Here is a 14,748-nt window from a genome sequence, read left to right as displayed (position 1 = left end):
TTTCTGAAAACATGTTTTTTGTGGTTGTTGTTATAGAATTGCATCCATATCAAATGCTCTCACAGTCTGTATATTGACCATGCACCATAGGTTGCCTATATGGAGAGCCTATAGCTGCTATGCCTTATCATTGCAAGATCACTGCTGTTAATATTGTTTTCTTCTTTTTCCCTGGTGTTTCAAGGGAGCTGTAAGGTCCCTTCTGGGTGAAATTACTTCTTTTTTTCTTTTTTAAGCTACACAGAGCTCACATTCTTAGTATCGGCTCCATCTGCAACAAAAATATACTACTCCAGATTTATTTTTGTTTCCCAACAGAGATTGTGCTTCACTTGCACCCGTTAAAAATAACACACGGAATGTGGCATAGATAATGCCCCTCTTTCATTGGACCTTTCGGGGTTAGTGGCCCTTTATGCACCCTTCTGTATGAATGGCGCTTATTGGTCCGATAACTGAAGCAGCCTAAAATATCTTTGCCTTATTTTACACATCAAGACATAGTTTAGCTTAACTTTTTTTCAATCGACCTACCATCAGGATAGGTAGGTATTAAAAGTATGTAAAAAGAGCAGCCCATTAAAAAGAACCACCAAAATTAGAATTAAAGGTGCACCCATTGAAGCACTCACACGCCTTTTTTTCAACTCAACTTTATTTAATAGAGCACTTTAAAAACAACCACATCTGCATACAAAGTGCTGCGCATCAAGAAAACGGGCATACAAAAACAAAACAAAGACATTTAAAACAATACATTAATCATATAAAAACAGTAAACACAACAAAATACTAAAACAATGCCAAATCTCATGCTCTCATGTTTTCATGGCGAATCCTCAAAATGACCATCACAACTTTGATGCCATTCTCTGCTCATATTAGATGTGGAGGTAAAAAAAAACAGCTTCCCAATTTAGCATCAGCCATTTTTCTGTGGTACCTCCTTCCAACTGGGGCCCATCCATCCATCCATTATCCATACCGCTTACCTTCACAAGGGTCGCGGGCGTGCTGGAGCCTATCCCAGCTGTTTTCGGGCAGTGGGCGCGGGACACCGGAATTGGTTGCCAGCCAATCGCAGGGCACACAGAGACAAACATCCGCACTCACAATCACACCTAGGGGCAATTTAGAGTGACCTATCAACTTACCATGCATGTTTTTGGAATGTGGGAGGAAACCGGAGTACCCGGAGAAAACCCACGCAGGCACGGGGAGAACATGCAAGCTCCACACAGGGAGGCCGGGGCCGGGATCGAACCCACAGCCCCTGAACTGTGAGGCGACCGGCCTAACGAGTCAACCACTGTGCCACCCTAATTGGGGCCCATTTGGACAAATTTCATCAATGGAATTTCTCAAAGTTCGTACCATAACATTCTACAGTCGTTACTTTGAACCGAAATTTCGGACTTCCTCTTCAATTTTGAGCATGTGTTCCTTGTTTATGCATCCTGTTGTTCTAGACATGACTACCCAATTTCGTGTCGATTGGTGAGACTGGTGTCGGGAGGTTTAATTTTTATTCTCATTCTTTTTCATGGTGTTCACCCTCAATATGGCTGCTTTAAACCAAAATAGCAGACTTCCTGTTGACTTTTGGGCATGCGCCTTCGAGACTTTTCCATGCGTTCTGCATTGATAGACATGCCCAACCAATTCAATGCTGATTGGTGAAACTGGTATCAGGTATTTTATTTTTCTAACGCTCCAGGGATCTTTATGATGGAATTTGCCCTCGAAATGGTTGCTTGAAACCAAAATGGCAGACTTCCTGTTCTATGTTTGGCACATTTGCTGGAGATTTTTCCATGTGTTCTGTTATATGTACACCGATTTTGGTGTCGACCAGAGTCTATTTTTTCCCCAACTTTCAAGGGCTTACTGAGTTTCAGCGGGTCTTGTTGGCTTGCAAGACGTTTTCAGGCATGTTGAGCCCCCTAAGACAGTGATTCTTTCTTCAGAAAGATAACAATTGCAAGAAGGCCTAATATAGTAATAGTAGCAGCATGGATACCGCATCTTTGTAGCTACATGACAATGTGAATTTTATCCATGCAGTTGCACTCTAAAAACAGTTGGGTTAAAAATAACATCATTTTAAGGTCAAATTGACCCAGATTCTTCAGTTGTTTTGGACAAAACAGTCCAATTTGGGGGGTTATTTTGTACAAAACTGTACAAGTGAATCGGTCAATTTTTCTTCATCCAATTTGTGATATTTTTAACCCAACTGTTCTTAGAGTGTGCACTTCTAGCAAGTGAACAGTTGTTCAAGTCCAAACTGTTGTGTGCGAACTGCTGAACATTATCCTCGTTGCAACGGGCCTGCATGACGTATGACATTAAGTCAAACCCGAAATACAGGTCAAGCATAATCCACGCAGCGTATTCCCTGTCTTATATGAGAATGTGTGTTTTGTGATATGGTTACAGTTGGTTTTTAGACTAAATATATAAAAAGAGCCTTGCCCTAAAAACAACACAATTAAAAAAGAAAACTATGATTATCCATCCAGTTATATCTCATAGAACTTTAAGGACATTTTGCCAGAAGTTGTAACCTTTTTAAATGATCATCGTGGTCACTGTAGCCTCCATCCACATTCCCAAAACATACATGTTGCTGACGCCACAAAGAAAGTCCAAAGCAGGGATCCAAACCCCAAGCCTTAGAATTTTAAGACAATAACAGTCACTCGCTCACTACTCAGTATCGCGACAAACATTCTTACCTCTGCAGCACTACAAAGAGACTGAAGCTATACTCGGCTCTTACATTGCTTTGAAGCAACAGGGGGTGTGCACTCGTGTTGGAACAGGTCTGGCTCAGTGTTATCAACCAAACTACAAATTGATGTGAACCCACAACACACATTGAACACGTCTGGCACTCATACCAGCCAAGGACGGCAAAGCCAGTGAGAACTTTTCAGTACCATTCCTTTCACTCCATTTTTTAATGTGCTTCCTGTTCAAACTGCATTTATTTGACAGCTTGACTGGTTACCCGTGACTATTTAGTAGTTTACTCAGCGGATACGATAACATGCTTAAAATGAAACGGCTGGCTCTACGGCCTGGAGTTTTAGAACACAGCATGGTGGTGGCAGGTCACATTTCAGTTATTTTGAGGGGGACTTTTCCGCTTGGTTTCAATGTGTGAGTTTTCACTTATTTATTGTGAGGCTACCATTATTGAACTATGTGAATAAAACTCCTTCTGCTACCTGCAACAGTATCCTGGGCGAGACAGGCTGACGAAGACGATAAGGCAATAAATCAGCATACAAATGCACCAAGTCTCAAAGTAACAATACACATCGTCAAAGTGGAAAAATTAATCAGGAATCATTTAGGATGTTTTTATTTCCAAGTCATTTCAAAACACTTTCAAAGTGGTCAGTGAGAGCAGCTTCTTAATTTTCAGGTCATTTTCTAATGATGGCACATTCAATGGCAATAAACTGTTTTCCCCCTGCACTTTTTTATTGTTTTTTTTTTTTTTTTGTATTATAGTGCCTCAGGCGCTATAGGCACTCGCAATGGTGCTGGATCTTTACCCAGCCTGACTGATCATGGGTGGAGAAACTTGGTGTGCGGCGCAGTTATGTAAATTTGCCCCGCTCTTACATAACAGCAGGAGAAGGGCACGCTAACACGTTTTCAGAAATAGGTACATAAAAGATCGACTTGATTAATGTCACACTTGGACTATTTGTAAGTATTGCTTGAAACGTTTCAGTAATTAAAAAGCCAATTTGACATAATGCTGCATGTCCCCTTCAAAGTTGGAATATATGTATTATACATTATTTGTGTTGCTGCCACTGTACAAGTAGATGACCAGCCTGTCTGTCCTCTAGCTTTAGATCTTTTCTCTTATGTCCCCCTTTTCCTGGTGCTCATTGGCCGTGCCTGCGAGGTGCTTTTAGCGGGGCTTCGTGTGGCCGCGTTAGAGACGGATGTGTGGCCCTCGGGGGCCCGCGGGCGGAGCGCAACACTGATCACGCCAGACAGGCCGGCACGGCTGCATAAGATCATCAGCGCCCGGCAGTGCAGTGAATCGCCTCTGCGGCACTTTCACACAACCCCTGACCTCCGGTGTGACCTCTGGGGTCATGATTAAGGTCGCGGGTCAGCGAGGGCCTCTGTGGACACCCCCACCCCACGTAGCCCCGACGTTACTCGCTCGTCTTTCTCTCTTTCTCTGTCACTCAGGCTCCCACACCAGGCGTGACCAATTGAGACATCCTGTCCCCCGAGAACGCGAAAAGAGAAAATCAATAGGGAAGATGAGTGATGACCTGGGGTTCCCGTCGTAAAAGACTACCGTGCTCTCCGTGGACTACTTGAGTCCTACAAGTCACTTTTACACTGCCGGCTAAAAGCCATCACCTTACTGCCTTTTTTTCGTGTCTCAATGTACTCTACAACAGTGACCCTAAAACAGTGATGCTGGTAATGAGTTAATAAGTAATGCGTTACTCAAAAACAGCTGCCAATTTGAGTAACTAGCTATCTAACACGTTACTAAATCTAATGTGGTAGCAGGGGCATGATGGCCATTGGGAATTTTGGGAGCTTGGGGTCAACCCATGTTGATCAAATGAAGTAATCGGTTACTTTTAAACGCAAGTAATAAGGGAAGTAACAAAGTTACTTTTTCAAGGTAACTGTGGCAACACTGGTCCCGTACCACCGGTCTGGGGCCAGGTACCGGTCTGCAGGTCATTTTGTACCGGGACGTTCAAATGTACAGGTATATATATATATATATATTTTTTTTAAGACCGGTCCACCTATCTGTCTATGACGGACGCCCATTTTGTAGGCGATAAACCATAGACGGGAAACTTAAAAAAAAAAAAGTCGAACCCCTTTTTTTTTTGTCTATGTAATCGTCTATTTTTGCGGTGAGGCCCACTGCCCGGGCGATATCTGAAACAAAAGACTCACCGTGGTATAAAAGCCTCACCGCGACCAGACTAAATGCGTCTCCTTTAAATGCAACGAGGCTTCCGAGGTCCACAAAGGTACATAAAGGTCATAGAAGGTGCTAAAAGGAGAAGCAGTTAGTCTGGGCAAGGTGAGCCTTTCGTTTCAAATATCGGCCAGCAAGGGGTGGTGCTAGTGGTAGTTTGTCAAAATTGGTAGTTAGAAACGCTAACGAAAGCCTGTTTAAAATTATATGTGGAACAGCCTATAGGTGATTACTAGTTGGACAGGTTGGACAAAATGGCGGGTACCCTGGCTGTAGGCGGAAGGTGATAAACGGGCTCCAAATTTTTGCCTCAGAGTTTGGAAGTTGAGGGTAACCCATTGTGTTGGACAATAATTGATGATGGTACTTATTATGCACCTCTGGCAAGAAGAAAGCAAAGCTGGGGTGGTTGATCATTGCCTCTCAAAATATCCACACTCTCCTTATTACTGGTCGTTTTTTATTTTGTGGCCACCCGCTTATTCCTTGACAATCATGCCATGATTTTATGGTTAAAAAAACAAACAAACGAAAAAAAAAAAACAGTACTTAGTGTGTGGAGCCTGCAAACCCAATAAAGGGTTGCAGTTTTTCCACTGAAGCGTGTCGTGATAAAGTTTCGACAAGCAGGAAGTGGCCATGGACGCTGCAGGCGAGCCTTCAAACGGAGAGAAAATGGATAAGTGGAGCAGCGAGCTACTGGCACAACTAGACTTACTTACTGTGCGTTTCCTGACACAAAGGCGGATTAAAAAGGAAAAAAAAAACAGAAAGGAGACCGCACAACGCCGTCGCACGTCACTCCCAGACCACGCTAACCTCGGCTGCTTCTGCGGCGAGACGTACATGTGTTAATAATACTGGCAGCAGACTGCTGTTGTTTCTCGCCAGCCTCAGATAAACATCAGATGAAGAATCAGCTGAAAATAGAACGGTTCCGCTGAAAGGGGAGGAGGGGGATAAATAATGCAAAAAGAATACAAAACCTCTAACGGGGTTAGCTGATCTCACAGACAGCAGACATGCACAGACACGCACAGTTGTTCTTTTTTTTTTTTTTAACCTCACAGTGAGGAAAAGTGAATGGAAGTCACAGGAAGTAGGAAGACCCAGTGGAGTAACACATGCTCTTTGCTTCATCTCCTCCCACCGCTCCATGTTTTACGCTTCCATCCGGGATTCATGACAAACTCTTCAAGGGGAGGGAACGGGTTGGGAAGGGGGAGGTGTTGATGTCCGAAGACACACACACAGCGAGCTTTTTCCTGCCAGATTCGAGCCTTCCAAACGCAGATGTTTTGGAATTTTCACACCATCGGCACAACAACATGTGGAACTACTTTTTTCTTTTTTGGCCACTTAATTCAAACCAAGGCTTTTTGTTTGGATTTGTTTTTCCGAGCTGAATAAAACATCCGACATTTCAAAGTGTGGCGGCAAAACATGCCTAATTCAAAGCTCTGAATATTCATTTATTGGCAAAATTAATAATGTATGGTTTCACCCCTCCCCAAAATAATCCTACAGTGTAACTTGACGGAAAAGCCGTACCAGGTTCCTCATTGAGGCCAATTCATGGAGAGCCACCCCCAGCACAGCTTTGTGTATAGAGACACCCAGTGGTAGACTAACACAACTGTCAAGGGCACACGTCATTAGTCATAAGGTGTTTTTTAATGTTTCAAAAAAAAGTTATAATAAAAATATGCACACGCTGTTATTTTCAAATGTAAATTTCAAATATATACAATTATAGTAAGTATATTTCAAAATATATAAAAAGTTCTGAAATATCTAAACATGTTTCTTAATGTATGTTTTAAAATGTTATAAATCCAGTTTATAAAACATTAAATACTTATAAAAATATAAGGTAAAATATGTTCATTTAATATTCTACACATAGACTACGCACAATTTATAGCAAATTGCCTATTTGAATTCCATATTTCCAACGATTGCTCTTAATCTGAACTATAACATTTAATGATAGTATAATAACTATATTCGGTGGATTTTTGTGTGTGCTTAATTTCCTTCCTTCCTGTAATCCATAACATTATTAGAGCTGTACGATATTGGAAAAACGTGATATTGCGATAGGTGTGTTGAATGTTGGAATTTCAATATTATTGAGATAATTAACATGTAATGAAGTGACATTTTTATCTAATAAAGGAAATACATTTTTAAGCGGCAAAATAGGCAGGCTCAACTTGTTCTTATCTAATTAATTGTAATATTTTTTTTTTAGTTATTTAAGTTATTTAGAGTAAGGAGTGTTCTCCTATTGTCATTGTTTTCCAAGGTAAAAGCAGATGTTTTCAAATATCTTATATTGGTTAATGACAAATGATAATCATGAAGGACCACAGAAATCAGAGAATAATTACTGTTGAGAGGCTGTAATTGGAGTATTTGGACAATGTGAAGTTAAACAATGGCTCTAAATTACTCAATTATTAAAATAGTTGTCAAATTAATTTGGGAATTCACAAGTTGTCGATTAATTTTGACACCTCTAATATCGCACATCTTTCCAGTACACATACAGCATGTGCCATTATTCGCGTATCTTTTTGATATATTGTGCAGCCACCAATCCACATAATTAAATTAAAAATGGTACAGAACCAGAGGTGTTACCAGGATGCCAGGTGGGGGTGGGCATTAGTCTTACGTGGGCGGGCAAAAAAGTGCTACAATGCTCAAGTAGGTCAAAATCCAGCATAGGGCTACTGCACCTTAAAACGTGTTTGGTTTTCTTCTTAATTGAGATAACTGTTGTTGTGATTTGGCGTCAAAATCCCAAATAGGTGTCAAATAACTTAAGGGTTTTATTTGTGTATCTCATTGAACAAATTGGACTAAAATAATGGCCGTAGACTGAGAGTGTCCCCTTAATGGATTAAAAAATATTGGGGCACAGAGGGTTGTGTCCCTCATGTACATTCTTGGTCTCCAAAGTAACTTTTTGAACCTTAGTGCATCTTTGCATAACCCCAAAGGAACAATGAAAGTGTACCAACGTGATAAATACGTCATAAAGTTACTTTATGAGCTGCCGTATAGATGTTTACTCAGTTTCTAAGTGCCTGGTAGGCCGTGTGGACGTCACAGAAGTCTCATTGACTAAGAACAGGACCCGCCACTCCGCCAGCAATCTGCCACGTCAAAGTGTCGGCGTTAGGGTGGACCACTGCAAGCAGTATTAAGCTTTTTAAAGGCTTAAGGCTTGCCACTTCCATGACGACAACTACAAGGTGAGCTTGTGTTCGGAGTGAAGGGCAGTAGCGCGCCTATGGCAGTTTGGGCTCGACAGACGCGCACATACTTCAAGAGGCGCCCCAAACGTGACGACCACTTCCTTATTGCGGGCCTACTGGCTTCCACTGTTTTTGTCGTCCTGGTAATTTCTTCGCTCCACTTACCGCAGCCGCTCGCGCCAGAGCTAGCCACGACCACTCCCGAGGTGACGCTCTTGATTTGGACTCATCCGTTCGGGCGGAAGCGGCCACTTCCGGATTGTTTGGCGAGCTACGGTGTCGACAGCTGCGTGCTAACGGATGATCCTCGCGCGTACGCCCGCGCCGATGGCGTGCTCGTGCACCACCGCGAAGTCGCCTCGGGAAACGCCGAGCTACCGCCGGAAGCGGACCGGCCGCCGTGGCAAAAGTGGGTATGGCTCAATTACGAGTCGCCCTCGCACACGCCGGCCTTGTGGCGCCTGGAGGGGCGCTTCAACCTCACCATGAGCTACCGCATTGACTCTGACATTTTCCTCCCGTACGGCTACCTGGTCCACAAGCACCGCGGGGGGCAGCCGCTCTCAGAACCTTCAAGAACTTCTCGTCCTGGCTTGGTAGCGTGGGTGGTGAGCAATTGGGTGGATTCGCAGGCCCGCGTGGGCTTCTACTACCAGCTCAGCCAGTACATCCAGGTGGACGTGTTCGGCCGAGCCGGACGCAGCATTCCGGAAGGCCTCGGAAGCGTGGTGCGGCTACTAAAGCGCTACCACTTCTATTTGGCCCTGGAGAACTCGCAACACACGGACTACATCACAGAGAAGCTGTGGAACGCCGTGCTGGCCGGAGCTGTGCCGGTTGTCCTGGGTCCCGCCCGGAAGAACTACGAGCGCTTCCTGCCGCCGGAGGCCTTCATACACGTGGATGACTTTCCCTCAGTCAAATCTCTGGCGCGGTACCTGCTGGTGCTCAGGCGGGACCCGGCACGGTTGCTGGGGCACCTGCGCTGGAGGACAGGCTTCGGACTGCGCCAGCCCGCCTTCTGGGGAGAACACTATTGCACTGCCTGCAAGGCGCTCAGGAAGACCATAGGACGCACCCGTGTGGTCCGTGACTTGACTCGATGGTTCAAGTCCTGAAGAGTGGACTGCTAGCGTACAATTTAATTTAAAAAAAAAAAAAAGGAAAAACAAAAATCACTCTTTGCAGGGGACTGAGACAGATCCCTGCAGCCAATGTTGAAAAACTACCTTCAAATGACACTAATAATTTTTAACTGTACCAAAAACGTAATTCCCAACGCTTTAACATAATTCCAAATTTTTCTTGCCACATCCGGGGCAGGATGGCCATCGGGAATTTAGGGAAAATACCAAACGGCCGGTGTGTTTTTGGGCCGGTGCTGGCCATCACGGCCACCAGCAGCGTCTGTAATCCCCCTCTGACAATTAAAAAGTCGACAACAACTTTTGAGCGAATGATGCCCGTCTACGATTATTTTTTTGGGCTCTTGACGGCTGCAGTCGACGAACATTCCCCAACCAAATTTCGGTCCCAGCACGTCCTCAGCCACTGTGGTTTTTTCATCTATATTTTAATGTTGGCCACTATAGTGGTAGGTGGCGAGCCAATGTTTTTGGAGGTGGTGCTTATTGTAAAAAGGTCAAGAACCTTTGCATAAATCTGTTCACCCCCTATTTTCTCGTCTTCGCAACGCCCCCCCCCCCAAAAAAAATCAAATTGTTAAACAGTAACGAGACACCCGTCGTTTGTTAGGTTGAGCTTTTTAATAGCCGCTTAGCAGAGCAAAAACATACACATGATGAAGAATCCTTACCAACCCAGGCTCAACCTAGCATAATGACGTTCATTGGCCAAACTCTACTCAATAAAATCAGTTTGTTTTCTTTTGTTTTCTATTTGTTTCATTATACAGTGCTACAGTATTTGTCTTTTTTATGGTGTTGTTTTGGGGCGTGATGGGAATGGATTAATGACATCTCAGTTCTTTGGGGGGTAAATTGATTTGTTACATAAGTAGTAATACAATACAATACAATTTTATGAGTTACAAACTTGGTCACAGAACAAATGAATGATTCAACTCACTTCACAGCAAGCAGCAGTTTGGCAGATTAGAATTAGAGAATTAGTGAACAGCTGTTCATAATCACACCCAGTTGAATTTTGCTGTCAAACTCAACATAAAACAAAAGAATTACACCTTGTATGTGTAATTCAAGTAACCACATAGCCTTTGCTAGCATCACGCTAACACATAATGGGAAAAGCCCAAAGGTGTGCCAACGAGCAGCATCTATGCCGAATGCTTTTGAAAAATGATATCACAACTCCCCTCCCCCTCAATATTACAATTGCGATTTATTGTGCAATTATTTTTTCAGTCATCTTCCCATGCATTTTTTTTAACACATAACAAATAAGTCTATTACAATAAACTATCAGATTATACAAAGTACATGAATGTTTAGGTTAAGCTAAAATAAAGGCTAATGAACTATACAATGAAAGACAGTTTATCTACTTCAATTGAATTTTTTAACAACACTGTAATACCTTGATTCTTAGCCCTGATGTATAAGTCATCTGCAGTTGTGTAAATAAACACTCAAGGCAACTATTTGGGGAAATGTGGCGATTATTACATTTCAACATTTAAAGGCGAACAACTTCCTCCTGTCATGGGGGTTATTAACACACGTTTTAATAAACCTCATCAGAGATTCCAAACATACAAGCGCAGTTATGTATTATTGCCATATACTGTAGTTGGGCCTCCCTCGCTATCCTTTCATCTGTTCTTTTTGCCCATACGTCTCCCGACCTCCACCAGCCACCAATCACCCCCCCCCCCCTCCCCTGCACCCCTTCTCTTTCTTCTTGTTTTTCCTGTCTACTGAACAGAGACATGTTGATATGAGGCCCTGCTCGCCCGGCCACAAGGGAGCAAGTCTCTGGTGCCTTTTGATCAGCTGCAAGATCAGACATGTCGCACCCCACCCCCCCACCCCCATGTACACTCCAGTGACTGATCATGCAGCATAATGGGCAGCCGCGGACGACCCCGAAAGATGCACGCCCACGCCTGTTCCCTACGTAAAGCCAATTGAAGCGGCCTGTTGTTTACCTCTGCTCGGACACTGCGCTCGCTTGTTTGCCGGACGCCAGGGAACGGTGAGTGGGTGTGTGTGTGTGTGTGCGCGTGTGTGTGTGTGTGCGCGCACGATTTCCCCTTTCTTGCCCTTTTTTTGTTGCCTTTGACAGTAAGATGGATGATTGTAATCACACAGGAGCCATCAGCGAGACAGAGTGGAAGGTCCACAGGCCGGCGAGACACAGCCATGGGAAACCAGCCGTCAGATTACTGCGCGGCGCGCTTTTATTTGTCGCCTTCGTGCGTATTCATGGACCTTGCTCGCTTTTCGCATGCGTGGACAAGAATATGAAAACTTCCTGGAACAGTGGCGATGTTCAGATCACCTTTCTCCATTGAAATGAATGGATATGCCATTAATCTGTTCCAGCCCCCGCCGCCCCGCCTCGCCCCCGAAATAAACATAAGAACAAATACTGTAACATGTTTTAATAAGGAAAATCTCTATCTCACTCACTTTACAAAACTTAGTAACACAATTGAATACAATGTAAAAAAAAACGGTTTTGCATTATTTATTCATCGCAACTCCTGGTGCATGTGACTTGGCCACCAGAAGGCAGTCTTGCACAGTCATGAAGTCACAAACGAGGAAGACTTGCAAAACTACTGTAAGTGACTAGGTAAACTGGAGTAATATTTAGGGCCCAATCGATGAATTAGCCAGCCGATTTAATTGGCGGATATTTGCTCTTTTAAAATCAAAATATATATATATTTTTTGCACATTAACCCATATGACAAAGATAATGACATTCAAACATTGCAAACAAACAAAATTGACCAAAATAAAAAAATTGGCTGATATATGCTAAATTTTCTCTCTGTTGTAAGGTTTAACAAATATTGAAGGGCAAAGTATTATAAAAGAGTCAAATGGTCTACATGTTATTCATGTCTTTATTACTGTAAGCATTAAGGGACCCCCCCCCCAAAAAAAATAATTACATGTATACAGTATATATATATATATATATATATATATATATATATATATATATATATATATATATATATATATATATTTTAACGAACCATTATCAAAATGTTATTTTTTATTTTGTGAAATATCGGTCAGAATCGGCATTGGCCTCAAAAAACCCTATTGGTCGGGTCCGAGTAATAGTCATTTTGGGCAGAGGATAAAGAAAATATGCTTGTGAGAATTGTTACATATATGTGTTGATGCACCATTTTGTCAGTTTTGTATTCAAATAGCCATTGCTTAAAGTGTCTCATACCGCAACTATCGATTCTATTCATTAGCCCTTCTATGGTGTTTTGCATAGTGTGTTATCATTAAGATAGCAAAAGGCAAAGTTGTGTAGTTGTTTTAAACATTGTATAATTGTCTTTTTTGTTTACTTTGACAGTAAACTTAAACTTGGAGTGTAAATAAACAGCATAAAGCATTTTTTGAACAAATGTTCACTTTCTGCTAAACTGCTGCTTGATGTCAAGTGGGTTCAGATCACCGCCGCAGCGCTGTAACTCGTACTTAAATTTTTGCTTGCAAGTCAAAGCAAAAAATCCTTCGAACAACTTGTAAGTATCTCAAGGCACCATTGTGTTATTCCACGTGTAAGGTGTAGAGTGGACTTGTTTACATGGGAGTGTACTGCAAGTCAATATCTGCTGATGAGACGCATTCAACCGCGGGGCCCACTTTTCACTCCCCAGTCGGCGGATGTTTTTAGGAGAAACATCTGCTGCTGTACAAATGAGATTAGAGGGTCTCCAGCCCGTGGGGGTCATATGAACAGCACAGTTAGTCAAAGAGGGGAGGGGGGGGGATTGTCTGAAAGGAAGCATGGATTTAAATCTACTGAAATTGCTTTAGAATCTAAGTAGACATCACAGCACACCATCACCCCCTTCATCAGTACCCATCCCCCTTTCAATCTCATTGATAAATGCAATTTTTCACCTTGTTGCTAGGCAATGACTCACCTCAGCCCTGGAAAGTTGTCAGCCCCTGACACAAGGTAATATTTAATCTTGCAGCGGTGATCTTCAATCACAGCTCATCTGTTTTTTGAAGCTGAGCCATGATATGTCGTTACCTGAGCCTTGAGTAACTGTGATGTCATTTTCAGTCGACAGCAAGTGACAAAATGGCCGCTCCCGGGTGGCTAAAAATGGTTTGATTTTGCTGCTTAACTCATATTCCACAAATGCAATATTAATAAAAATGCCTTGTTTAGAGTAGTGAAGGTGCATAGAACATATTATTGCAAAGTATTTTTTTAGGTTGACTTTCCCTTTAACACGTACGCTAATCCATTATTGAAGTTGAATCGGTCTTATTTTAGGTTATTTTATTTCAAAAAGTAATACAATGTTGTTCTAAAGCGATATTGTTGTACAATATTAGAATTTTCATATTTGTCTTTTATATTTTTGTTTAAATCATGTGCAGGCGCTACTTTAAAAATAAAGAAATCAGAAGTTACTCAGTACCCGAGCAGTTACTACTTACAAGTAATTATTTGGGCTACTTTTAACTTCAACTAAATTGAGTCATATTACTCAAAAGTAACACTACACTTGTTGTCTACTCCACCTTAGAGTTTGCAACCACAATCGTTCTATCTGCCTAGCTAATTCATCTTCTTTGTATTTTCCAGCAGTTTGGATGCCCTGTGGCACACCTCACAGGTCAGGCGTGGTACTACGACAGGAATTGCGTGTTGGTCACCTCGCCACATGCCGATTTTTTTCCCCCACCATGTCTCTCACGTTTCAAAAGTGGGCTACGTTTTGAAAAGTTTTGTGTATCTCGCTAAGGTAAGGTAAAGAAGAACAATTGTTGTTTTTTTTTTTGCCGTTCTCCTGTCTTACTAAATAAGTGCATTCTGCATTCCTTTCCGAAAGTAAACAGTGGAACTAAAATGACCCTTAGCTCTGCAAACTGTTGCAGCTCCGCAAATGGAGAGAGACAGCCAGTCATACCTGATATACTCTCACCACCACACTCTCTGCATTGAACCTCTTTGAACTGTCGCATCTGGTTCTGCTCAAGGGTACAATCAGTAGTGGGCTTTAACATCTACTACCCGCTTTTTTTCTGATGGGATAAGGCAAAGCGTCTATTGGAGGGAGGAGGGCATTTATTCTCTGTGCTCATCACTGATACAAATGCTCAGGACAAAATTAAATGTGAAAAAAAAAAATGTACAGATTGAGCCAGACTTGACTCAACAATCACCAGGCTGGTTAGAAGATTAAAGACAAAAAAAACCTCAAGTCAGTTAGATTTTTTTGTTGTTTTTACTTATGGAAAGATGTAAACAGGAAATGAGAGTCCATTTAGGGTTACAGGATAAATTATGTAAACACTG

At 42.4% G+C, this 14,748-nt stretch overlaps 1 protein-coding gene and 1 long non-coding RNA gene across 2 annotated transcripts; both read left to right on the top strand.

Annotated features, from left to right (window-relative positions):
* Positions 1-7,989: 7,989 nt before the first annotated feature.
* LOC147145037 (uncharacterized) lies at positions 7,990-12,366 on the top strand. Its single transcript, XR_015087579.1, has 3 exons — positions 7,990-8,250; positions 11,158-11,427; positions 11,544-12,366. It is a non-coding gene; the product is annotated as an uncharacterized LOC147145037 (long non-coding RNA).
* Positions 8,244-10,990, top strand: LOC147145038 (alpha-(1,3)-fucosyltransferase 4-like). Its single transcript, XM_086036788.1, has one exon. It carries the CDS (start codon positions 8,289-8,291, stop codon positions 9,369-9,371), a length of 1,083 nt encoding a protein of 360 aa, XP_085892914.1. The 5' UTR covers positions 8,244-8,288; the 3' UTR covers positions 9,372-10,990.
* Positions 12,367-14,748: the final 2,382 nt, after the last annotated feature.

This window comes from Filicampus tigris, chromosome 7 (assembly GCF_054856515.1).
Source record: "Filicampus tigris isolate MCC_2025a chromosome 7, RoL_Ftig_1.0, whole genome shotgun sequence".
Lineage (NCBI taxonomy): Eukaryota > Metazoa > Chordata > Actinopteri > Syngnathiformes > Syngnathidae > Filicampus > Filicampus tigris.
Note: the sequence above shows the minus strand (reverse complement) of the source record. Positions and strands in the feature narration are given on the sequence as shown.